This window comes from Callorhinus ursinus, unplaced genomic scaffold, assembly GCF_003265705.2.
Source record: "Callorhinus ursinus isolate GAN/ISIS: 27379988/994484 unplaced genomic scaffold, GSC_fseal_2.0 scaffold9, whole genome shotgun sequence".
Lineage (NCBI taxonomy): Eukaryota > Metazoa > Chordata > Mammalia > Carnivora > Otariidae > Callorhinus > Callorhinus ursinus.
The window spans coordinates 8,802,660-8,827,910 of NW_027397071.1; the positions used below are offsets into that span (position 1 = coordinate 8,802,660).

Sequence of the window (25,251 nt, forward strand, 5' to 3'; positions counted from 1 at the left end):
AGGAAACACCTGGAGATTGTTGGTAAAGCATCATGCAAACAGGTCAAACCACCAAACCTGAAACCCAGAGAGCACTTACCAAGAAAGGAAGTGCTGATGGGGCACTCAACAGAGCTCTAATCTAGTGTCAAACTAGAAGACTTCCTAGAGGTGAGCTTTGGGCTGGGTCTTCAAGGAGTGAGAGGAAAAGAGGGGCAGCAAATATGAGCATGATGGGTGGGTATTAACAGACAAGGAATGATGTGAGCAAAGGCAGAGAGGACAGGCGCTGCCTCACGAACCATAGTGAGGAGTGACAGGCATAAGGCGGTGAACTTTTTGGGGACACATCTTAAGGACCAAACAGGGTTTTCTGAGCCTTCACAAAAAGCAATATGGGGGTCTGTAGTGGGATGAAGGTGAAAGGAAGGTGCTTTGGGAAGGATTCTGAATAAGGACACTCCAGGTGTTTAGGTGACCCCAGGGCAATAGGCTGGAATCTGAGGATTGAAAATTGAAAGGAAGAGGCCAATACCACAGCACTGATTGTAACTCCCAAACAGCACATCAAGACCAGAGGGTTAGTCCCCTCCTTCTCCAGTGTTTCAGATAGAGACCCTGTGCAGGGCGCGGACCCATCTAGGGCCTGCTTTGGGCACCACCCCCCCCACCCCCCCGCAGTCAGTGGGCTTTGTGCTGCCATCTGGTGGTGGCGGAGTGGAAGAACAGTCTTAGTGGTTCCAGGAGTCACGGAGGTGGGGGCGGCCAGGGAGGGTGTTGTGAGTGGAGGTTGGAGTTTGCTGAGGCTCTTTGAGCTGTAAAGGTGGTGACACTGGGGTCCTCAAATCCTTACTCTTTCTAAAAGGTGCAATTCTTTTGCTCTTTCAGTTGTCTATTTTTGGCCATTATTTAGCACAGGCTGGCACAGAGTAGGCATTTTCTCTTTCTTAATAATAATAATGAATTAACAATTGTTGAATGCTTACCATGCACCAGGTACTTAGATCTATTATTATCTTAATTATTCCTTATAACAACCTTGATATGAGTATATTATGATTTTTTTTAATAGAAGAAAGAACTGAAGCCATGAGCAATCTGCTGAGTCACTTGGTAAATATTTGCTGAGCACCATTGTATGTCATACTGAGCTAGGCACTGGGGACATGGAGGTGAGTGCCATGCATAAGGTCTGCCTTCCTGGAGTTAACAGCCTGGAGGAGGAAAAAGACATTATGCAAACAGTACCATAGTAATTAATTGATTTTATTGTGATTAATAGACTAAATAGGAGAAAAAGTACAGAGTACTTATAGATGGTAACTAACTTTTGAGTCCATTTGATTAAAAAAACATAAGCTTCTTCCAGCCTGACATGCATACGGCTGCATTACATGAATGAGTACGCTTTTCTCTTTTCTTCTTTGGCTTTTACTCCCCTACTTTTGATTCTATCTCCTCATGGAATCTATATATTTTCTCTCACTCCTCCTAATTAAATCCTCTTCTCTGCCCATGCTATACCTTCTGTCTGCCATTATTATCATTTGTTGACTGCGTGCCTGCATAAGTGAATGAATTAGTCAATGAACTAATGAATGAACTCATGGACATGCTTATTACACAAACACATCACTCATCCACTGCGGGTCAGGCACTTGGTGTGCTTATAAAGACGTGGGTCCTCCTCTCCAGTTGCTCAAGGTCGGGTGAGGGCAAAAACATGGCAAGAAACAATCACAAGACTGAACAAGCACACAGGAAAAAGAAAGCAACCATGCTGAGGTGCCTAACTGAGCCTACTTCTCCAGTGATCTGTAAATTCCGGCTGTCACAGCAGATCCTTTGCTCTTTGATAAATGTCCTAGGATGGTTACCCCATTTATGTTGTGTCAGAGGTATGGGTGTCCTTAATTTACCTTTCCAGTTTATTGGAATATCTCCCAAACAAGTGGTTCCAAAACTTAGAGGCCCTTGGGATCACCTGGGAATCTAAAAATCACTGATGCCAGACTCTTACCCACCCCAAACATTCTGATTTAGTTGATCTGAAATGCAGCTTGGATACCAGGAATTTTTAAACCTCCTCCAGGAGATTCTAATGCACAAGTTTGGGAACCACTCTTGCAGATCCTCATGGATCTGGTCCGGAAGATGAATGAAATCAGATGGGAGTTTGAGGAGAGCAGGTGAGGTCCTGCCACCAGGGACTCGCTCCTGGGTTTGAAGGGCAAAGCCATGACTCCTAGAGGAAATAGCTCTGCCGGGCTCTAAGTCAATGGACGACATTGCAAAGTTGTTTCCACCATTTAACAGTCATTCTACACTCACTCTGTGCCTGCTTTGAGCCCAAGTCAGTCCATCTCTGCTCTCAAGGATCTGGTTGGGGGGGGTGTGGGTCTAAAACATACAAGAGAATCTTGTATGATTGCTGAAAAGATGCAGGATGTCCAGGGTGCCACAGGGACACTGCGGTGGGGCATCTAATCTGGGCTCCCTGCCCTTTACATCATCTGCTCTTTTCCAGCCCTCTAAAGAGAGAACTGGACCAATAAAAATGTACAGGGCATCTCTTATATGTCAGGCACCAGGTACCAGGCAGTGGATGAAGCCCCTGAGGCAGTATAAGGATGAAGAAGAAAGATCCTTGCCCTCAAGGTGTTCACAGACTAGGGTGAAGAATTTTTCTTTCTCATTCCTCTCACATGAAACAGTCTGGGGTGAACCCCATCACAGAGTAGAAACCAGTGCTGTGGAACATGGAGGATGGCCAGGTCAGCTCTGACATCTAGAAGATTTAGATGTTCTGACATCTAGAAGGATCCTTTGCAGCAAACCTTAAAAGATGGGTGGGATTTCTGAGGGTGAACATGGAAGAAGAGGAAAGCACTTCACTCCTCCTCACCTATTTTGCTAGAGTCAGGACATGCCCAGGGTGGAGGACAGAGTTGGGGATTGCTTCTTGGCCTTGCATGACCCATGCCCACTAACATTCCCAGCTGCACACTGCTTTCTCCTGACCAGCAGGGCACATGAGCAGCCTGTGATCAGTGGAAAGCCCCATCAACCACCACCATAATCTGGAAACAATAAGGCTTTATTGGGTAAGGCACTTGGGAATAGCAGGGCTTTGGAATCTCATTTCAATCCTCAATATCTTATTGAATTCAAGAAAAGGGGAAACTCAACATTGCCCAAGAGCAGCCTCTCTAAATATAAATGTTTCCTCAATGCATGGGACCACTTTCAATACCTCTTTTCCCCATTCCTGTCCTTGCTATTTTGCTTCCTGTCCACCTCATACGGTTCCTGCCTCTCACTTCCTCCTGACCAAATCTGGCACCAATGTTTTCTAAAATTAAACTAGTCTTTAAGATGTCTCTAGTTTTATTTTAGTTTTCTTCTCCCACCTTTTGTCCCTTTGCCTACCGTCTTTCTTCAGATTTAATTAATCAACAAACTTTCAATGAGTATCTGTTAAGTGCCAGGTTCGATCATGGAGTATCCATACAGAGAAATGCAGGGCTAGTCCTGGTCCTGAGCCCTTACAGTCCAACTGATAAGGACACATGGAAGTAGGTAGAGATAACATGGCATTAGCTGGCATGGTGTTGTTGGTGATAACATGAGGCTCGGGTGGTTAAGGCTTCACATTTCAAGGGAGGGAGACTTCTACACTGGGTAGTAGCTGGAGTCTGCAACTACAAACACTCTGTGACTGGACACTAACCAAACACTTACTATGTGCCAAGCAATGTGCGGAATGTTTTCTTCCCAATGTCTCATCCAATCCTTAACAACTTCTTCAAGTAGGAACTTTTTATTATACCCATTCCACTGACGATTAAATTAAAGCTTCTGTAGATGATGTAGCTTTCCAAAATCACAGAGCCGGGAAGGAGCTGAGCTGGGAGTCTAGCCCAGGCCCACGTGACCCCAGATATTAAGATTAAGGTTCGGGTCACTCTGCGGAGCCATCTCTGGCTCGAGTTTCCTGTGTGTGACATGGTAATTCCTCCTTCTTTGGTGGGAAGATTAAAAGAGATGCAAAAGAACACCTACCACAGTGCCAACACAGAAGGTTCCTGGGAAATAGTGGTTATAACCACTGCCATCATCATCATCATCACCATCATCGTCGTCCTTGTTACATTCTTATTATTGTTAATAATTTGTTGAAAACTGGAAATTCTTAGGTAATATTTTGTAGCAACTCTGGGTTCTGATTTTTTTCCTCGGAGAATTTTTACTGTTTTGGTTTGGTTTGGTTTTGTCTTTTGAGTAACTTGCCTCGGTTTAGTTTGTGGTTATTTGTCTCTCTGCAATGTGCCTCACTGATGCATCTGCTCAGTTCCTTTTTCTTTTTTTCCCCCCCTTATTCCGTTTTTTTGTTTTGTTTTGTTTTGTTTTGTTTTTGCCTGTCTTTAGAAGGACTACCCTTGGTCTGCATAGCTTGATATTCAGCCAATGATTGGTCAGAGACCGTACTCAAGCACCTGAACCAGTAAAGCTTCTACCCCTTACCTATGGATCTGAGTGTGGGCTGAGGAGCAAATTCAAAGCTCAGGCAGGTTCTTAAGTCAGCTTTTATTTTCCACTGGATCCTCCCAGAACCTGCCTGTGTGTGAGCACAGCCTCCCAGTCAGACAGAGATGTGTGGAGTGTTTATCTAGTCTCTCTGTGACTATCTTATTTCCAGATTTTCCTGTTAAATTTCTGAGTACTCTACTGGTCTGCTGCCCACCCCAAGCAGCATGAATCTTCAAGCAAACAGGGCTCTAGGCTTTCCCATTTGTTTCATTCCACATTTGCTACTTTTACTGAAAACTCCGCTGAACATGGGACTTTTGCTCTCCCCTCCAAATCAAGAGAGCCTCCTCCAGCAATGATACTGTTGGTTTTCATAGCCAGCCACACCCTGGTAGCTCTGCCTCTCCCAAGCTTGGAGGTAGGAGGGCAGATCTGAACAAGAACACCACAGACTCCCATTGTTCTGACTAGGAGCTCAACAATTTTTTATGAATAAACATTTTTCAGTGTGTTATTTTGTATTTGATCAACTTTCAGAGCCCTGAAATGATTATTTTTGACAATTTTGTCCAGTTTAACATTATTTTTGGATGAGAGGATTTGCCATAGCTGGAAATCTTACCAGTTGTTGTTTTTAATGGACTTAGACTTTTATGTTCCAAAGACACTCGTATTTTATTGAGCTAAAGCATTATGCTACCTGGGAGGGCTAGAGTTAAAATTAGTCCACTAATTCACTTTTTTATGGAAGCTTGTGCAAAATTAGCTAATGTACCATTATTCATCCACCAAAGAACAGCATTCTAAGGAGTAGGACTTTGAAGGACAAAAATTGTCCAGATGCTAAATCCAGGGTCCACAATCAGGAATCTCTAGAGACTTGGTGTCCGAGGGGATAATACTGCAGCACTCTAGTTATTTTAGAATTTCAAAAACCCTGAGGAAAAGTCACACCTTTACTTGTAACAAGGCTGCCCAGGCAAAACAGAATGTCAAGTGGCTTTACTTTGGGCTGAATTCTCACACTTGAGCGAGGCAGTCAGCAGCCTCTCATGCTAGCCAGAAGCTATGTTGGTTGTTATAAATGTTCACATTGCTTACAGTGGATAGGCACACTCATCATTACATAATAAAAGCAGTTTGTTTTGCAGGCAAAATGATCCCACACATGGGGTTCCTGGGGGTGGGTGGGGAGGATATTTTAAAAGAAGTTTTCAGTGGGAATGACCAAAAAGCAGAGCTATAAAGGCTGGGAGTACCTGGGAGCCTGACTAAGCCCACTTCAGGTGTTACTTGGCCCTGATCCCCTATTCGACTCCCACGCACATCTTCACCTCAGGATGTTGTTTGGCGAGGCCAACAGTTCACCACCTCACTCCCTGCCCTGTCATGCCTGCCCACTCCCACCACTCTCTGGCCCTCTGCTAAGTAAAGACCCCATTCTCAATGACACAAGTTTCGGCCCCTGAGAAGTAGCAGTGGGACAGACAGGCGAGATCATGGGCAGCTGTGCTTGGGAGAGGGAATTTGCTTACCGTCAGGAAGACATTCCACCAATCCCAGTGTGCCAAAACGCACCTGAGGACCGGGGATGGGGTTGGGGGAAGTGAGCAGTGGGTTTCCAGCATGCTGGATGTGCCCAAGAAGTGGGGAGGTACCTCTAAGACACCGCTGTACTGAGTGCTCACCTGCCTGCACAGGATTCACCCAGAGGGGAAGGGAGGGGTCCGGAGGAGAGACGGTAAGTATGAGGACAGGTTGTGAGTCGCGATGCTAGAGATGTCAAATTTTGTCTGGGGGCCAAGAAGTCTGATAGCCTCCTGGCCCTGAGTGCTCACCAAGTGAGTGCTTAACCTCTCTCTCCCTCCCCTCTCGGGAAAGTCACACAATTACAGTTCAGAGCAGCACTTGCTATGGGAGATGAGCAGACAAAAACAGTGGCCTCCTAGGGCGCTAGACCCAAGTCAGCCTGGAAAGGCTGGGAATGCTGCTCTTGGACGAGTGGGTGCTTAAATGGGCTTGTCCGGCAGAGGGGTTTGTGTTACTTAACTACACTACAGCTCCAGTTTCTGGACATTATTTGCAGAGTGGGGAGTGGGAGGATTGATGGCAGTAACAGGACCTCAGGTAACTGGAGGTGTTGGGGTTTGGAGTTTGATAAATAAGTGGAAGAAAACCCAAAAGTCCCGTCGGGACTCCTTCCCATCATAAACCTCACCCCTAAAGGTAACCATGGTAAACCACTTGCCAATAAAAGAAATCTTGATTCAAAACAAATAAAATAAACGAGTTGGGGGGGGGAATATTTTTAACCTTCAAAATCTCACCTGCCTTTTTTTAAGAAGCCCTTGGCTAGCAGGTATGCAGGGAGCCAGGTGCTGGTTCAGAATGTCTACCTCCCATTTCTCCCGTTTTGGGGGAGCCTGGGGGGTTGGGCAGGGTGCCTCTAACGTCCCCAGGCGGCGGCAGACGCAGCCTGTGCCGCAGTGTGCAGTTGACGCTGCGTGTGGCGCCCTCTAGTGGCTATGCACAGTACATGCATCTGGTCCTTTCTGCAGAGCTGATTTTCCACCTCTGTGTAGGTCCAGTGGAACCGCTGGGGGTGGGAGCAGATTTCACAGCCAAGACAAGAGAGCTTAGGCCAGGCTATTATTCCATGCCAGTTATTAAGCCCTTCCTATGTGCCAGGCACTGGGCTAATACAGGTATTATCATTCATTCATTCATTCATTCATTCATTTATACCTTCAATATGTGCCAGGCTCCTCCTAGGAAATCACATGTAAGCAGAGACCCCATAAAAGAAGCAAGTCCTGAGAAGGTTTGGGGTAAGAGTCTTCCAGGGAGTGGGGACAGCCAATACACAGGCGCTGCAACAGGGATATGCTTGCTGGGGTTGGGGATAGGCAAAGAGGCAGCTGGCCCAGCCAAGTGCACACGGGAGGTGGTTGGAAATGAGGTCAGAAAGGTATCCAGGGCACAGATGGTGCAGAGCCTTCCAGGCCACAGAAGAGCTGTAGGTTTAGTTCTAAGGCCAGTAAACAACCATTGGATTGTGAACAAAGGCATGACACAACCTCATTTACATTTTTTAAAAATTCACTCTGGCTTCTCTGCAAAAGCACAGATAGAAGCAGAGAGATCTGTTGAGAGCCCAGGTGAGAGATGGAAGTATCTGGTACCTGCCTCGCTCCTTGGAGAAGCCGAGACATCAGAGTCTGAATACATTTTGAAGGTAGAGACAATAGGATTCGCTGATGGCTTAGTAAAAGGCTGTCTCCAGGGTTTGGGCCTGAACAACTGAGTGAGCAATGGTAATGACAATGGGGGAGGGTCAGGTTTGGGGGCAAAGGAGCAGAAAGGAGAATTCTGTTTGGGACATGCCAAGTTTGAGTTGCCTGTTGGAAATCTAGGTAATGAGGTCAAGTGCACCCGAGCAGGGCTCTCTATCCTTTTCCTCCTCTCGTTATGTCTCTTTCATAAACCCCCCTGGGTCTCTTTCCCATTGGAGGGCCACACCTCCTCCATTCCACCTCCCAGAAGGAAAGTCCACCCAGAGCAGTTATTCCAAACAGAAAGACCAAAGGGCATCGCTGATCTTCCAGGGCCACGCCTCAACTAAATGGCAAAGTCAGAGTAAACCTTGAGATTCTGGGCTCCTCAGACCCTCCAAAAAATAATTAGAAGATGAGAAAACACTTTTATGCAAGCTGGCAGGTCTCTCTTCATGTCGCTGAGCCCATCCTACTATGGGAGTGTGGACCCGTGGACCCCAGCAGGGAGCAGGCGGGACCATACGTTCCAAGGCCAAGTCCGAGTCCTCTCTGTTCTCCACCACCACGGCCACCTGGCAGAGGGAGTCGGGCTCCCATGGCATCTTTGCACCCATCTCCTGAGGTCTGCAAGTCTGTCTCCCCTGCCAGTCAGCGAGCCATAGGAAGGAGGCGGCCACCACGTCTCCTTGAATGTACCGTGCCCAGCACTGCCCACCCCCCCCCTTGTGCATTATGAGCTCAGGTATTTCCAGGTCACAAACCCTGTTCAAAACTCCTCCGGCCCCCCCTTCCTCCCAACCCACATCTGGACACTGGGTCCCATCTCTAGACTGCAGTCCGCTCTTCCAAACAGACGAGTGGGAAAGATAGGGCTACTACTAATAAATGATTGCTTCCTCCTGAAGTAGAAGCGTCGGCCCTAATGTGGTACAAACACTGACCCGACCTAGGGCCCCGTTGGTGTCAGACCCTGCTATGTCCTACGCTTCTGTGTGGGAACCAAGGAGAGGGCCACAGGGCTCAGATGCCATGGAAGTCGTGTCCGTGGGGGAGGTGAGCGTGTCAGGGAGGCCCCAGCCCAGACCTAGCTGTCTGGGTAATGGCTCTCAGGCCTTCCCCCTGCCCCTCTGACCATGACTCCACGGGCTCCTCCCCCTCCTCTCTCTTCCTTTGCCCATAATGTGGGTGTTCTTCTCTTCTCATTCCATCTACACTCTCATCCTGGAGGATCTCAATCTCCCCTCGCCCCAGCTCCAAATACACCATCCCCAGCCCCTGGCCTCTCCCCTGAGCATCAGGCCAGCATTGTAGCCTGCCTAGTTGCCAAGGACCGGCCAGCCATAGCAGCCCTGCAACGCCCATGTCTGCCAGACCGCCCCTTGCCATGGGCTCCATCCCCCAACACCCACTTGAGCTCACACGTGCAGGGGCACACACACGTGCCACTGTTCTGAGACCCTCGCTTGGCCAAAAGCCTCGCCGCTCTCCCTCCCCCGCAGTGGCTCCCTGCTGATCTTTTCTCTTTACTACCCTGACCACCGCTCAGTCCCTTCCTCCCTGTCGCCCTTCCTCCCTGTCAACACCTCCTCCTCACTGGGTTCCTGCTTTTGCTCTCAGATCAGCCCCCACACTACATCTTCATGACAAATTTCATTACGAATTATATTACATTCCTAAGTTATCTTTCTGAAATCTAGCTGGATCCTGTCACTCTCCTACACAAAACCCTCAAAAGTTCACTCTCATCTATAGGACAAGATGAATCAAACTCCTCAGCATGGCATTCGAAGCCTTCCCCAATCTTCCCCAATGACCTTTCCTGTCTCCCCATGTCCTTCCACGCGGCTCCCTCCAGGCCTGCTGTACGACCCGGTATTCCTGGGACAGGCAACACTGCTTCCGTATTCTAACCCCCTTGTCTCCTTATTCTGGAATCTACTCATCCATTTAGGCATTTATTTAACAAAGATGTATTGATGAGCCTCAGCATCCCAAGCCCTGGGCATACAAGAAAGAGCAAAATCCTCAAAATCCCTCTTCATGGAATTTGTATTCTAGCAGCAGGGAATAAGACAGTAAATGGATGTGTAAATAGCTAATTGACAGGTACAGATAAATGCTCTGAAGAGAAATACAGCATGATAAGGGGCAGGGTAGGGGTTCCTGTTTGAGTCAGGCTGGCCCGGAGAGCGTTTCTGCAGGGAGTGAATGCAGGGGTGAGGTGTGCAGACGTCCCCATGCAGAAAGCCCCAACCCTCGCCTCAACACCCCTTCAAGGCCTTTGGACATTCTTCATAAGGACACCTCTCCAATACCCCATCTTTTATGAGGGCTTGCCTTGTCTTAGGCACTGTCGTACTTTATTCTTCAATTGAAGCCAATTCATTCTGCCCTGAGTCAGAGTCATTTGCTGACAACTTGAAGGATCTACTTTCACTAATGTTTGTTGAGCACCTCCTACAAGTCAAGCCTGCAAGTCAAGTGTTCCCCCGTGGTGCTGGAGCTCGTGCCTGGTTTAGAGCTGGGGCTAGTGAGTCAGACAGACCATAGACCATCTCCTGTCTCTCGTACCTGTTTACTGGTTATGTGGCCGCCCGCCAGTAACTCAACCTCACTAAGCTTCAGTTTCTGTGTTTGTAGAATGAGAATGAAAATAGTACCCAGCTCTGTTAGATATTATAGTTAACATAATCCTGGGCAGAAGGGTTTCAGTGAGGTCCTATTGTGTTTTTCTTAGGAACCATGCCACCTTCTTTACGATCTAACTCTGGGGTCCCACCTTTCTTAGAGGAAGAGCTCTGCTTCTTTCCTAAAAGCTCATGAACCACAGAGAAGGTGCAGCTGGAAGAGAAATGGTATGCAGTCCATTGTGAAGTGACTTCCAGCCCCCTCCACTGCTGCCCCAGAGACCCATCGTGCTAACCTCACTACAACCATGACCTTGACCATGACCATATCAACCCAGGGGAAGGGCCAGCTGGCAGCTCCATTCTCATCCCCTCATCACCCGAGAAAGGGGGGCCTGGGGGAGGGGCTGCAGACACCCCTGTATCTTCAGGTCCATGCCCAGCGGGGCCTGGGGACCTCTGGATTAGGGGAGCGCTGGCTTAACCCAGCAGCTTCTAAGTGCCAGAGTTGAGAGAAAAGAGGAAGTCCTTTGGGGTGTGTGGACCATTACAGAACAGCTCTGCCTAGAACTAGAGACCTGTGGGGAGTCCTGTGCCACATCCTCAAGGGAGGAAGAAACACAGAGCTTTCTATTTTTCTGGGAGCCTTAGTACTTTTCCTTTCTCCCGTCTAATTTCGGCTTTCCTGGGCATCTTTCTGCACCTCTCCCACGTGGCCACTGAGTGGCACTGTTGCATGATCCCGGAATTTCCGGAGACCAGAAGGCAAGCCAAGCCGGGGCTGGGAGTTTGCAGGGGCGGGGGGAAAACACCGTTTCCAACTCCCTGTCCCTCTGTCTAGTCATCCCTTGCCTCCCTAGGCCTTTGTCCACTTCCCTTCATTTTTCCGGGTGCATCCTGGCTCTGCAACACCAGGAAAGTTGCCAAGATGTCTCCATCTCCTCCGTTCTCTGTTTTCCCTTGTCCCTAAATTCAAAGCCAGGGCAGAGAGGCTGAGTCATCCAGAACCTCAGATCTGAGCTCCCTGGACAAGGCCCTGCTGCCTCTCCAGACCAGAGCTCATTCCATTTAACAAACACATATTTGCCACCTGATACTCTCCTCTCCAATCTTTCACTCCCCTGACTCTACCTCCTTAGCTTTAGGGGGAAGGCCACACCTGACTGTGTGGCAGTCAGGCCCCTGCTTTGTTCTTTATGATTTCCTTGGGTCTCTTGGTCTGTCAAATGTCCCATAGGGCCTTTCGTTATCCCCCATTTCTCTCGCTGCAGGGTCGGCCCATTTTCTCTCCGTAGGGCTTCAGAGCTGAAGAATCCCTGAGTTCCCCTTGTAATGACCCTTCTTGGATTCAGAGAACATCATTAAGATGCGCTGAGCGTCAGGTTAGCACTGTTTTGAATTTTTTCAGGACTCATTCCAAAGTGATTTAGCATCTCCAAAATTCCTTTCTCCCTTTTTAAGCAGGCAGTGAGACGTGATGGGGGCTGCTGACTTGGGGGTCAGAGGGGCCTGGGCGTGAATCCTATCTAGAATGAACATTGTGACCTTGAACAAGTCACATGCCTCTCTGAGCCTCGATGTCCTCTCAGCAAAAATAGTTATCCTAGGAGCACTTATGATACTAGTTAATGAGATATGTACATTTGTTTACACGGGGCTTCCGTTCCTTAGCTGGGATGAGATCGAAGAACTAGTCCTAGCTCAAGAAGGGGGTCATATATATCATGTTGTCCAGCTTTCCCATTTTACAGATGAGGAGGCTGACGCTCAAAGAAGGGAATTGATGTACCCAAGGTCACAAACCCAAGGTCACCCAGGTAATGGCAAAGCTAGGGCTGCAACTGCCAGGCTGGTGGATTTTCCCTGTTAAGTGGCTTCTCGCTTGTCTGCTCTATTCTCCTGGTCCATGGACTAAGGCAGTACAGAGGTGAGAAGGACATAGGAGCGGGAGAGGGGGAGGGAAAGAGAATTCTCAAGCAGACTCCCTGCTGAGCGTGGAGCTCAATCTCAAGACCCTAAGATCATGACCTGCGCTGAAATCAAGAGTCAGCCCCCCAACCGACCAAGCCACCCAGGCCCCCCCCCCCCAGTGACTCCTTTTCTAATATTTAACTCATGTCACATCCTCCATGAAGCCTTTCTGGACCCTCAGATTCAGAGGTCAGAGTAACAGTCAGGCCCAGACGAACCAGCCACGGAACGTGGACACTAAGGAGTCAGTGTGTGCCAGGCTGCGTTTGTGTGACAAAAGCAGTGCTAACCCCCACCCCAGCTCTCCCCACCCCCCACCGCTCTGGGCTGATCGGGCCACACCTGGGTCAAAAGGCTCTTCTCTGGGGACCTCAGCGTGAGGCCCACTTGAAAGTTAGAGTCATTTTCAGAGAACGGCAAGGCCCCAAGAGCAATTACCCCAGCAGTGTCCCAAGAGAACGGGTTCTTCAGAAGCAGGGGCCTTCCAGAGATGCCCCGTCTGGGAGCTAAAGGGCAGAGGGGATTGTTAAGCTGCGGGGTGCAGCAGAGTCGGTGCATCTGCCAACATTCACTGGTTCACAAACACTGCTGGGGCCATTGCTCTATGCCTGGCCTGGACCAGACACACAGATGCAGGCAGAAGACACAGGCATCTGCCCTCAGGAGGCTTCCTGCCCAGTGGAAGATAGTGGGGGGATAGAGACGGGCCCCCAGAATTCAGTATGATGGGTCTGTGCCCTGGGCAGCGTGCAGGCCTTGTATTGATGGGTGGAGACCAGGGAGAGGGTCCGGAAAGGCTTCATGGAGGATGTGACATGAGTTAAATATTAGAAAAGGAGTCACTGGGGGGCGCCTGGGGCGCTCGGTCGGTTGGGGGACTGTCTCTTGATTTCAGCTCAGATTATGATCTTAGGGTCTTGAGATTGAGCTCCACGCTCAGCAGGGAGTCTGCTTGAGAATTCTCTTTCCCTCCCCCTCTGCCCCTCCTCCCTCCCCACCCCCTCATGTTCTCTCTCTCTCAAATAAATAAATAAGTCTTTTAAAAAGTAGTCATTGGGGTGATGGAGGGTAGGGGAACCAGGGTGTTCTGGGTGAGAGGCTGCTAGCCAAAGCAGAAAGACCTGGAACCCTTTGGAAGTTCCTATTTCTTGAGCCTATCCTGCAGGTGAAGCACTGAGATAAAGTCTCTGTGCACATTGTCTGATTTGGTCCTCAGAACAAGCGCTAGGCATTAGTCCCATTTTACAGACTGGAGCTCGGAGAGGAAAAATACCCCACCTTGAGGTCACGTGAGGGGCAAGCGCAGAGCCAGGACTCAACCCCAGGTCTGTCTGACTTTAGGACTTGATTTGATATGTCTGTTTGAAGCCAGGTAGAGCCATCAGGGCTTTTAAGAGGGGGACAACGTGGGGGTGGGGGGAACACCAGATCATGAAGGGCTCTGCTTGCCTTTTAGAACATGTAGTCTGGGTCACAGCAATAGGGAGCCAAGGAGGACTTAAGAAGTAAGTGGCATGATTGGATTTACACTTTAGGAAGATCACTATGGCAACCATGGGGAGAAAGGACCAGGGGGAGCTAGTCTGAACATAAGTGGCTCAGACCCCACCTGCGGGCGGCTGAAACCAGGGTAGCAGGGGAGGGAGAGGGAATCAGAGAGAAGTGAACAGTTGCCAAGGCCAAGGGATGGACTGAGTGCAAGGAATGTTGGGGTCGGGGAAGCAAAGAGAGCTGATAGGGCTCCCGAGTTTCTGGTTTCGGCAACAGGGGAAAAGGTGGTCTTTCTCCCAACCAGGGGAATATTAGGGAGACGCAGTCCTGGGAAGTGAGGCTGATGAGCCTGCAGCTCTGGAGACAGGCCTGAGCTGAAGACAGAGCACCCAGGGAGCCAGCCGTGGGCAGGGCCGGGAGCCAGCTCAGCTGCCTGGAACATAAGTGCAAGGAGCTGGGAAACCTTTGCTCGGGACCTTGACCTGACCCAGGCCAGCTGGCTCACGTGATTGAGCTGATTACCTCTGAGCCACCGGGGCTCCGTACAGATGGGAGCCGTCCAACGAGCCAGCTGTACAGTATGAATCGTCCCTCTTACAGTTGGCAGGCTGGGACATTCAGAGATGCACCCCCACCCCCACCCCGCCAATATCCAGGCCACTGCAGGCAGCCTGAGCAAGCCACCACAGCTTCAGAAAGAGTCCTGAGTCAGAAAAGCCAAGAGACACAGTGATTGAAGGGGACACCGCCAGCGTGCTCGGAACTGCCCTCCACAGGCAGCTGAAATTACAGGTGATCTAGGGGATGTGGTTTGGAATACCAAAGGCGTCCCTGTCACAGCCCACCATGAACCTCTCCACTTTCATTCCTAAAAGAAAACGTGGCGACAATGCCAAGGATGGTCTGCCGAAAGCAACACTCAGCGTGTGCTATGGCATAAGCCCTGTTCTAGATGCTTTACATCCCAGCCACCCAATGAGAGTTTACGGTAGGGAACTGAGTCCTGGAGCTAAAACATGGCAGGCTTGGGGGTGGGCCCTAGACCCACCGGCACCAGGGGTTGTACTTCAAGCGCTGGTCCATTCTACCTTTGGCTGTTATCAGCACGGGCAAGAGGGTGAGACCACCAGCATGGTGCCTGACCCAGAATAGTGGCTCCAAAAGGGAAGGAAAAGTCCACCCCCTTCAATCATTCCTTAATGCCCTCTTTTTGTTTTTTTTTTTTTTTTTTTTTTGGCCAAGGCTTGCAGTACAGGAGCCAAGGCCCAGACCTCCACAGAGGAGTTCCTTGGAGGCAGCAGGAGTTAATCTCGGAAGGCTTCCTGCAGGAGGCAGCCCTCAGGTAAGTAGGGGGCTGGGATGATGCTCATTCCACTTCCAGGGGAAGTCCTTGGACATCAGACATGATGCACACTGGCAGGGCACAATCATGACAGCAGCAACAAAAGGTCACACTCTTCCTCACTGACCAGGCTTCCCACTTTTCCAAGTGTATTCACATGAACTCTCCTCTTCAATGCTAACAGATGAGATTTTAATACACACTAATAGTGAATGTTAGTTTCCTTCCTCTTCCCTTCCTTCCTTCCTTCCACTCTCTTTAAACTCTACGAAGCAAGGGGAGCCAGGGGACAAATGCTATCCTTCCCATTTTACAAATAGACCGAGGCACAGAAAGTTTGAGCGAGTGACTTTGGGTCACACAGCTCTGCATGCCTAGACGAAAGCCCCAGGGGGAGGGATGCTCAGCCCCGGGCCCTGCAGATGTGACAAGCATCAGTAGAGCTGCTCCAGGCAGGGGCACAGGGTGGAGACTTCCAGGTCCCGAGTCTTGTGCCACTGCCTTGACTCCACCACCACCCAGCTTCTAAAACAAGACCTCCCATCAGGTTGGGCAAACTCGACAGCACGCCCTACAGGTCTGGAAGGTCCGCTGGACTGAAGCCATGATCCTAAGACCAGGAAGCGAGCCCAGAGGGCTGGCACCCGGCTACCGGTCGAAGTGGGCAGCAGAATGGAACAGTGATTTGTAGAGTCAGACTTCTTGAGTTCCATCCCAGCCTCACCACTTACCAGCTAAATTACCCTGGACAGCGACTTGTCCTCTGTGAGTATCTTCATCTATAAAATAGAGATCATGGCATCTTTCCCCCGAGGTGGTGCCAGGGATTCCATCAAACGACCTATGGACAGCTGTCAGCCGGTGCTTGGACCCACATTCCATGCCTCCCTGACCTGCTTCCTGTGGATCAGGGGGGGCAGTGCTGCCACAGTGGGCCCAGCGGGTTGGTGGGGGACCAAGCATCTGCGGAGGTGACAGTCACGAAAGGAAGGAGAGCCACTGCTCTGGGAGTGACACCTGCTGGAGTCCTCTGTGCTCATGAATTGTGGTGGCAAAAATAAAGAGACCCTCCCTCTTGTACCTGCAGTGCCTCTGTGTGTGTGTGTGTGTGTGTGTGTGTGTGTGTGTGTGTGTGTGTGTTGGGGGCTGGAAGTTGCGGGGGGGCATGGACGCACCCTGTCATAAACTCTTCCTTTCAGTGACTGTAGTCACAGAGCTCAGGAAGCAACAACTTCAGATCACTGGCAGCTCACTCCAAGGAAGGCAAGGCACGGCCCCCAAGCAGGAAACCTGACTGAAGGGCAAAGGAGTGGCCATTAGGGGTTTGATCCGCCCCCAGGGAGGGATCAAGAGGGCACTCCTGCTGTTCTTTTGTGGCCAAAAATAAGAACTGGTGACCTCTTTAGGGCTGGAGAGAGCTAACCGTGATGAAACAGCTAGCTAGGTTAAGCTAACTGGCTGTCCACTATAACTCATTTAATCCTGATCACCCTGTGAGGAGTTCCGCTGTCCCATGCACCGAATTAGAAACTGAGGCTCCGAGGGTTTAAATAACTTGGCCAAGTTTACACAGCTAGCAAGTGTCAGAGGTGGGAATTGGGTCCATGTTCTTTTTCTCACACAGCACGGCCAAACCAAGACAGACTTCTCAGGGCGGGACCCACACCCTGAGCCCTAGGACAACGGTGTTATGTTTCTTTTTCTTTCTTTCCTTCTTTTCTTAATTTCTCTCCAGTCATTGACACTCAGATCAGGCTTTAAAGGGGGGAAGGAGGATGACATACCCTTGAGGCCAATCAGATGGGACAGGAGCCAGGGGTCGGAGGAAGATCCCAAAGACGGAAATGAAATTGGAGGGCTGCTCGCTGAACCCGAGCAGGGTGGTGTGGGAGCCAAGGGTGTCTGTCCTAGAGTCATAGACACCTGATTCGTGTCTCAGAGCCACCGCTTAGTGACCTCAGGCTGATTCCTTCCCCTGTCTCTGCCTCAGTTTCCTTTCACCTGAAACGGTACCTATATAAAAACTAGCTCACAGAGCTGTGAGGATCCAGCCTCCCGCTGCGCTGGGGTTACTTAGCACATGGTAGGCACACGTTACCAATTAGCACGATTATTCATTCTCCCCCAAGAGCTTTTCTCAGTCCACGGCTTTCATTTTAACAAAGGAGGGCAAGGAAAACGTAGAGGTGTTATCAAATGGATGTCCGTTGTGCTTCCATTGACAGGAGGACCCGATGTAGCCAGAAGGAGAAACAGAGCCTTGCAGCGCTGGGCAGGAGAGGCTTCCAGAAGGAGTGTGGAGCAGGGACTGGGGGACAGTTTGCTGAAGGCGTAGGAATGGCTGAAACCTCAGGGCAATTGAGGAGTGGGGTATACTGGGAGGCAGAGAGAATGGGCCAGCCAAACCTGCTGATCGGGCTCTTAGAGAAGCAGCCACAAGCTAAGCTCAAGGCTGGGAAAGTCGTGGAGAAAGTCATGGAGACTTTCACAGGGAAGCCAGTGGAGAAACCATCATTTGTGGAGTGTCTGCTGGGGGCTAAACTCTTCCCATGAACAACTTAACCATTGCAACAGCCCTCATTTTGCTGATGAGGACACTGAGGTCCAGAGACCTGAATTCATTCACCTAGCACCTGGCAGGGATTTCAGTCCCAGCCTGGCTGGCTCCAAAACACCCAGGCCACGCTCAGGCTGGGACACTGAGAGGCTAGCTTCTAGAAGCTCCAGACCAAACCAGTCCTGCTTTATAGTCATCTATCATCCTTAGAGCTCACTAAGGTCATTGCCCTCCTGGACCGCTCTGGCTAGGCCCCCAGTCTTAAACCATACCTAGCAGACTACCCTGACGAAATGCTGGAATTCCACAGAGCCGGACCTTGTAGGCCCTCAGAACTTCCATCACAAGCTACAGGCCTAGAGAGGAAGACTCTCAGCAAGGAGGGCCCAGCAGGAGCCTCCCTGGGACTGGAGCCCCTCTGCACCTAGGCTCTGTGTCTGGGGCACTCTGGGCTCAAGGAATCACTGTTTGGAACTGAGACCAGAACTCCCAGGGGCATGGGGCTGTCACGTGGCTCCCAAGAGCACCCTGGACCCTCTCAGATCCACCACCTGAGCAGAGGGCAGGCTGGGCTTCCCATACACTTACTTCCAAAAGCAAAGGGCATCCTCCTCTGCCCGCCCCCGGTCCCTGGGTGCAAGGGCACCAAGAGCTACCGTCCCAATTTCCCAGCCCGGTGGGCCAGTAGGCTCCGTTAAGGTCTGTGAGGAGACCGGTTTTGTGAGTAGCAGGCCTGGGGCTACTGCAGGGCCGGAGCCCTCCCTGCCCGGCCCTGGGGGGCGGGAGCCAAGAGGGCCGGCTCTGCAGTTCTGCCCGTTCCTGGGGCTCATTGGCAGGAAACCTAGCAGCGAGTTTCAGCCACACTGCGGGCCGTACCTGCTGCACTCCCTTGCGAAGCCAGGGCTTTGGCTGGGGAGAGAGAGCTGGGGAGGCAGAGCTGGAGGAGAGGGCGAGCCGGCGCGAGAGGGGGTCTGCAGATTCTGTCTGGCAGCATCATCATAATAGCAACACATTTCCCGCGGGGTTGGATCCCTCATCGGGCCTGGGATAGCTGCTATCGATTGTTTCCTCCTCGCCTACTTCATTATGTTGGCAGGAGCCTCTCATGACCGCCCCTCAACTTCTGTCCCCGGTTCCCCGGCCCCGGCGGCACCCAGCTGAGTTCTCCACGAGGTTCTGGTTAGTAAGCTGGGCTCTGCCACAGCATGGGTGTTCTCCTCGTAGGGTGGGGGCCGATCCCCGGGGGGCCAACTCAGCGGCCACCTGCTCGGCTCTGGTCCCCGCCGGCCCCTTTAATTCGAGTTCGCAGCCGGGCCAGGTGCGGCGCTGCGTGGCGCGGTGCGGCGCGGTGCGGCTGCGGGCGGCGGCCGGGCGCTCCGTACGCGCCGCCCGCGGGACTGCAGAGCCGGCTCCCGGCTGGCCGCCTGCACCCCTACTGCCGCCGCCCGCAGCCGCCGTTCCGCCGGCGCTCGCGGTCACCCAGGAACATGGAGGCCCCGGGTGCCCAGCGGGAAGGGTAAATCGGTGTCGGCGCGTAGGGGCTGCGCGTGCCGCTTCCCCTGCCCGGGCTGCGGCGCGCGGAGGGGCTGCGGGGCACCGGGCGGCGCAGCCTGCAGCGCGGCGGACTAGGGCTGAGTCCGGGCCGGGCGAGGGGGGCTGGCGCCCTGCGTAAGGAGAGGGCACGGAATGGGCTCGGGACCCTTGGGCTGCGCACGGCGCGGGCGGAGGGCGCAGCGAGGCGCTGGCGGGTGATGGGAAGTGCAGCTGACGGGCAGAACCGGGTCTGGTGAATAGCGCCGGTTGGTAGGACCCGAATCACTTGGGACGCCGGCCTGCATTCCCCTCTCCGGCTCCGAACGAAAACGGCTTTGCGGCTGAGCGGGGCTTTTCCGCTTCCCCGGGGCCGTGCGCTGCGGCGGAGCCCCCGCGCTTAGGAGGAAGCGGAGCTCCGGGGGCAGCACCCTCCTCCCCACCCCCCAGAGTTCGGGCTCCCGGGTTTTCGGGTGGAGATGGACCCCAGGGGCGAGAGAACCGGGTTGCGCTCGGGCCCGCAGCGGCCGGGCAGGAAGGGGTTAAGGCGGCGCTTGCCGCGGCGGCCAGCTGCTGGTGGGTCTGGTCCGCCGGCGCGGAACCGAGCGCGGAGCGCGCCTGGCGGAATCCCGGCCGGAGTCGGGGCGATGGGGAGAGGGCCCGGACCCCTCCCCGCCCCGGGGCCGGCGGGATTGGGCCGGCAGGGGGCCAGCCCGGAAGCCGGCTTCCTCCAGGCTCCCCCTCTCGCTGCTGCCAAGCCGCCTGGCAGCCAGGCTGGCCGGGCGTTCGTTCTGCGCTCCCTGCCGAGGAGATGTGAGGGCTTTTCTCTTGGGGGAGAAATCGGTGGTCGAGCGCCTGCCCAAATCACATGCCACCCTGCTCAGAGGGAAGTCTCCACCCCAGGGATCCCCGAGGGAGAGTAAGTCTTGGGAGCAAGCCAGCCAGCTTTTGGAGAGTCGACCTTTCTGTGTGAGGAGTCTCCCTAGATGGGCTCTGAAGGCGTATGCGTCGGGGAGGTTGTGGGGGGGGCAGGGGGGAAGGCGTTCTTCCTCCTCCGGGACCTTGCCGGGGTCAGAGCTTAGAGTCGGGCTGCAGTGGAGGAAGCCCTCCCCTTGGGAGTTGCAGCGTCCTGACCTGGGGGCTGGAGGGCTTTGCCCAGAGTCCCTCCTGATGGCTGTTGAGGACCGAGGGAGATCTGGCTCAGCCCTGGCAGGCCCCCGAGGAGGCGGGCCCAGCCCGGCCTGAAGGCTCCTTCCCTGGGAGAAAAAGCTTCCAGCTGTTGGAAGCCTGCCCAGAGGAGGCAGGGAGGCTGAGGGGTAGTCCTCAGGTGTGACACCAGCATGGAAGGTGGGCATGGAAGGAAAGCCGCCAGAGCCCTCCTAAATCTTGGCACCTGCCACCCAAAAGCCCTGGTTCCACCTTGCTGCTGTTTTTTCCAGGCAAGGTCACACCTGAGGACAGCCAGGAGGACTTCGCATCTTGCCACCTTCCTTCCAAAGGCTCCAGACCCAAGTTCTGCGTCCTCCAGCCCCACGTTCCCCTGGCCAGACCCTCCACTGCCCCTCCAGGCCAGCGCAGTTCTGGAGCTCACCTCCAGGACCTGGAGCCTGCCCTCCTGCCCAGAATGACTCACCATTATTTCTCGCTCAAGTGAGAAGACGTGATTTGTGTATCGGGCTGCCTATTTGTGTATCTAGGATTCCCACGGTATCTGATCAGCTCTTCCAGGAAGAGAGCTTCAGGTTCCTGCCTTGCCAGGTAAATCAATCTATTTTTAATAACAGCCATATGTCGAGTCACTGGAGTGGGGGCAGTGAGGGAGACCCAAGCCCAAGATCCACCACTGTGAATACCTCCCTGGGGGCAGGTATTTGCAAGACATTAGTTCAGTGCCTGGGAGAGGGCTCCCTTTCAGCCTCTAGTATGGGGCTGTGCTGCTCCTTGAAGCCCGTGTGGTGCAGAGGGGGCCTGTACCAGCCACCTTCCCCCAGCACAGGGCAATCTGGACCGTTCTTGAGAGACTGCCACCTGCTTGCCTCTGATCCCCAGCCAGGTTACAAAGTGAAGGTAAGTTTTGCTTTTTAGTGGTGGTGGTGGTGGTGGTGGTGGTGGTGATGTTTCTGAGCTCTTGGCTCAAAGATAGGAGACAAGGAGCAGCAACCCAGGTCGGGCTGCCAGTGCTGAGTGGTCTCACGGCCTTAACTGCCTCTGTCTTTCAGCCGAGGGAGGCTGTGTCTCTGGTCCTCAGCGAGCCCTCGGGGCTCTCCTGCAGGACCCCAGGCCAATGCTTCTGTGTTTCCTGGGGCCGGAAGCAGCACCCTGAGCTCCCTGCCACCAGGCAGCTGGAAGGCATAGTGTGAGGCCCTTCTCTCAGCCCCAATTATGACAGTGGCCACCGGAGAGCCAGCGGATGAGGCTGCCGCCCTCCCCGGGCCCCCGCAGGACACGTACGACCCCGAGGCCGACCACGAGTGCTGTGAGAGAGTGGTCATCAACATCTCGGGGCTGCGCTTTGAGACCCAACTCAAGACCTTAGCTCAGTTTCCAGAGACCCTCTTAGGGGACCCAAAGAAGCGGATGAGGTACTTTGACCCCCTCCGAAACGAGTACTTTTTTGACCGGAACCGGCCCAGCTTTGACGCTATTTTGTACTACTACCAGTCTGGGGGCCGCTTGAGGCGGCCCGTGAACGTGCCCTTGGACATCTTCTCCGAAGAAATTCGGTTCTATGAGCTGGGAGAAGAAGCGATGGAGATGTTTCGGGAAGACGAAGGCTACATCAAAGAGGAAGAGCGTCCTCTGCCCGAAAATGAGTTTCAGAGGCAGGTGTGGCTTCTCTTTGAATACCCAGAGAGCTCAGGGCCTGCCAGGATTATTGCTATTGTATCTGTCATGGTGATCCTGATCTCGATCGTCAGCTTCTGCCTGGAGACCCTGCCCATCTTCCGGGATGAGAACGAGGACATGCACGGCAGTGGGATGACCTTCCACACCTACTCCAACAGCACGATCGGCTACCAGCAGTCGACTTCCTTCACTGACCCTTTCTTCATCGTAGAGACCCTCTGCATCATCTGGTTCTCGTTCGAATTCTTGGTGAGGTTCTTTGCCTGTCCCAGCAAAGCCGGCTTCTTCACCAACATCATGAACATCATTGACATCGTGGCCATCATCCCCTACTTCATCACCCTGGGGACGGAGCTGGCTGAGAAGCCAGAGGATGCCCAGCAGGGCCAGCAGGCCATGTCGCTGGCCATTCTCCGTGTCATCCGGTTGGTAAGAGTCTTTAGGATTTTCAAGTTGTCTAGACACTCCAAAGGTCTCCAGATTCTAGGTCAGACCCTCAAAGCCAGCATGAGAGAATTGGGCCTCCTGATATTCTTCCTCTTCATCGGGGTCATCCTTTTCTCTAGTGCTGTCTATTTCGCAGAGGCCGATGAGCGAGAGTCCCAGTTCCCCAGCATCCCGGATGCCTTCTGGTGGGCAGTCGTCTCCATGACAACTGTAGGCTATGGAGACATGGTTCCAACTACCATTGGGGGAAAGATCGTGGGTTCCCTCTGTGCAATCGCAGGTGTGTTAACCATTGCCTTACCGGTCCCCGTCATAGTGTCCAACTTCAACTACTTCTACCACCGGGAGACAGAGGGAGAGGAGCAGGCCCAGTACCTGCAAGTGACGAGCTGTCCAAAGATCCCATCCTCCCCTGACCTGAAGAAAAGTAGAAGTGCCTCTACCATTAGTAAGTCCGATTACATGGAGATCCAGGAGGGGGTAAACAATAGTAACGAGGACTTTAGAGAGGAAAACTTGAAAACGGCCAACTGCACTTTGGCTAATACAAACTATGTGAATATTACCAAAATGTTAACTGATGTCTGATTGAAACCTATTAACCTACCCGCAGCTCCATGGAATACTGCAGATACTGCATAAATAGCCTGCATTGTAGTCAGTGTGTTCTACAGTGTGTATCTGGTTCTGCATGGAAAGCAAATAGTGCAAGTGACTTTTGATCTTTTGATTTTTGATTTAGAACACAGAATATCTATCCCTGGCTTTCATGCAAATCTTCATCACTGGCCTAGGGGGTTCTAAACAGGGGAGTCACCTATGGAGCCAGAATTTCAGAAAGACACATTGGGGCCACCTCTTATCAAATACATAACCCGCCCCATCTGTACCATCTTCCCTCCCGAATTAAACGCGCACAATACCCGGGGAGACGCACCCCACCCCTCCCGAGCCTCCGGGCCCCCAAGCCCCTGGTCCCATATGAGCCCACCTCCCCCTTCACAGAGGAAAACTGTGGTGGCTTAGCTTGAAAGCACCAGAAGTTATTCAAAAGGTCATTTCCCATTTTTGCATTGAAAAGAACACACAGTCTTGCATATTAGAATTACTTTCTGTGTCACGGGCTGGGGTTTGTGAATTACAGTTGCCCAATGGGTGCTCCGGAGGCTTGTGTTTCATAACGGAAAAGTCTGCTTTTGGTTTTTCTCTGCAGTGTGGATGTGGGGGAACCCCAGGGGGAGGGACAGTCAGGATGACCAAAGGCAAGTTGTCCAGTTGCACGTTCACCCTTAGGCCGATGGGGAGAAGCTAATGGACCAAGGGACCTCTCAGCTTCGGACCTCACCATTTTTGCAGGCTTCGGAGTCACAAAACACGCCCGATTTCTGCGTTACGCTGGAGTTCGCAGACACCTGCTTTCCTAGCGCGGTGCTGGTGGCCCTGACACCACAGCGCAGTTTCCAGTGATGCGATAGAGCTGCATGGGTGTGTGTTGCATGAATCTCAGTAGTTAAAACACAGGAGATAACCTATTTTCCTAGTAGCCTACACAGTATTCATAGTTAGAGTATCAATAGCCCCGGAGTGGCACGGAGCTAGGGGTTTGTTTTGGTTTTGTTTTTTTTTTTTTTTTTTGTTTTTTTTTTCCCCATCAGAGGACAAAAGCCCTCAGTCAGGGGAAAAAAAAAAGAAGAAGAAGAAGAAGAGACTATTTGGAATGGGGAACCACGACTTCCGGCTCTCCAGCCGACCCCATCCCCCTTCTTCTACGTCGGGGCACAGACCTTTTGCAAAGCCTGGAAAGGGAGCAGGGAAAGCAGTGCCCCAAACACCTCACATAACTGTACCTTACGATTGAACTTAGTCATGGGCATGACTCTATAGCTGACCAGGGCACCTGGTCCCGAGGACAGGCGAATTTGTGGATCCAGTGTATATAAATATATGAGTATCTCTTTCACGAGTTCCTCTACCTAGCTAGCTATAGAAGAAATTGCATTTGAACCTTGTATAAGCTTATGCAATATTTCTGACACAGGGCAATTTATGCATGTGTTTGACTATGTGCACTAGCGTATGTATGTATATATTATGTATTATATACATACATACATATGTGTGTGTATGTATATATGCACACACACACACACACACACACACACATATTCATTCTCTGGAGTTCAGGTTCAGGAGCAAATCCACTGCTTGGTGGGTTGGTTGTCTGAGCGGCCTAATGGGTTGGTTTGTCTCATTGATAACCCCACTGGGACTGGGTTTGCTGCCATTGCCTCAGACACTCCAGTCTTCATGGATTCTTAGATGTTAGAATTGTCTCTCTGCCCTCCATGTGCTGCAGCTTCAGTTCTCCATGGCTGAAGCTTGTCTCACCGAGTACACAAGGGCCCATGGCCCTCACGGCTCCAGCTGCCCTGGGCCACACCCACCCCAGGCCTCTTCTCTACAGCCCATCATGTTCCATCATCTCCCTTCTCATCTTTGCCCACCCTCTTCAGTTTTTCTTGTCATTTGGCTCTGCATCAGTCACTTTAATGACCCTTTCCATAAAGAGCCAGAATGGATCTCCTTCTTGAAACCAGGGACCCAGTGCCACAGGTCTAGACTTGAAGGGAGCTTCCTCAGTGTGGAAACTCCAGA

General features: G+C 52.1%; 1 protein-coding gene and 1 long non-coding RNA gene across 14 annotated transcripts; both read left to right on the forward strand.

Moving 5' to 3' along the window:
- The first annotated feature begins 38 nt into the window (after positions 1 to 38).
- Positions 39 to 16,295, forward strand: LOC112824493 (uncharacterized). Of its 6 annotated transcripts, none has more exons than XR_012379328.1 (6): positions 39 to 150; positions 1,052 to 1,151; positions 3,007 to 3,083; positions 11,683 to 11,793; positions 14,474 to 15,215; positions 15,763 to 16,295. It is a non-coding gene; the product is annotated as an uncharacterized lncRNA (long non-coding RNA). The 6 variants fall into 6 exon arrangements; XR_012379327.1 differs by lacking the exon at positions 3,007 to 3,083 and having other exon boundaries at positions 10,522 to 11,793; positions 14,474 to 14,665; positions 15,116 to 15,215; XR_012379326.1 differs by lacking the exon at positions 3,007 to 3,083 and having other exon boundaries at positions 10,522 to 11,793.
- Positions 16,296 to 18,812: 2,517 nt separating this feature from the next.
- Positions 18,813 to 24,339, forward strand: KCNA2 (potassium voltage-gated channel subfamily A member 2). Of its 8 annotated transcripts, none has more exons than XM_073896170.1 (4): positions 18,813 to 18,951; positions 20,742 to 21,060; positions 21,294 to 21,369; positions 21,522 to 24,339. In XM_073896170.1, exon 4 carries the CDS (start codon positions 21,685 to 21,687, stop codon positions 23,182 to 23,184), a length of 1,500 nt encoding a protein of 499 aa, XP_073752271.1. In that variant the 5' UTR covers positions 18,813 to 18,951; positions 20,742 to 21,060; positions 21,294 to 21,369; positions 21,522 to 21,684; the 3' UTR covers positions 23,185 to 24,339. The 8 variants fall into 8 exon arrangements, with proteins under 8 accessions (XP_073752271.1, XP_073752270.1, XP_073752274.1 ...); XM_073896169.1 differs by lacking the exon at positions 18,813 to 18,951 and adding an exon at positions 19,137 to 19,288; XM_073896173.1 differs by lacking the exon at positions 18,813 to 18,951 and adding an exon at positions 19,367 to 19,440.
- Positions 24,340 to 25,251: the final 912 nt, after the last annotated feature.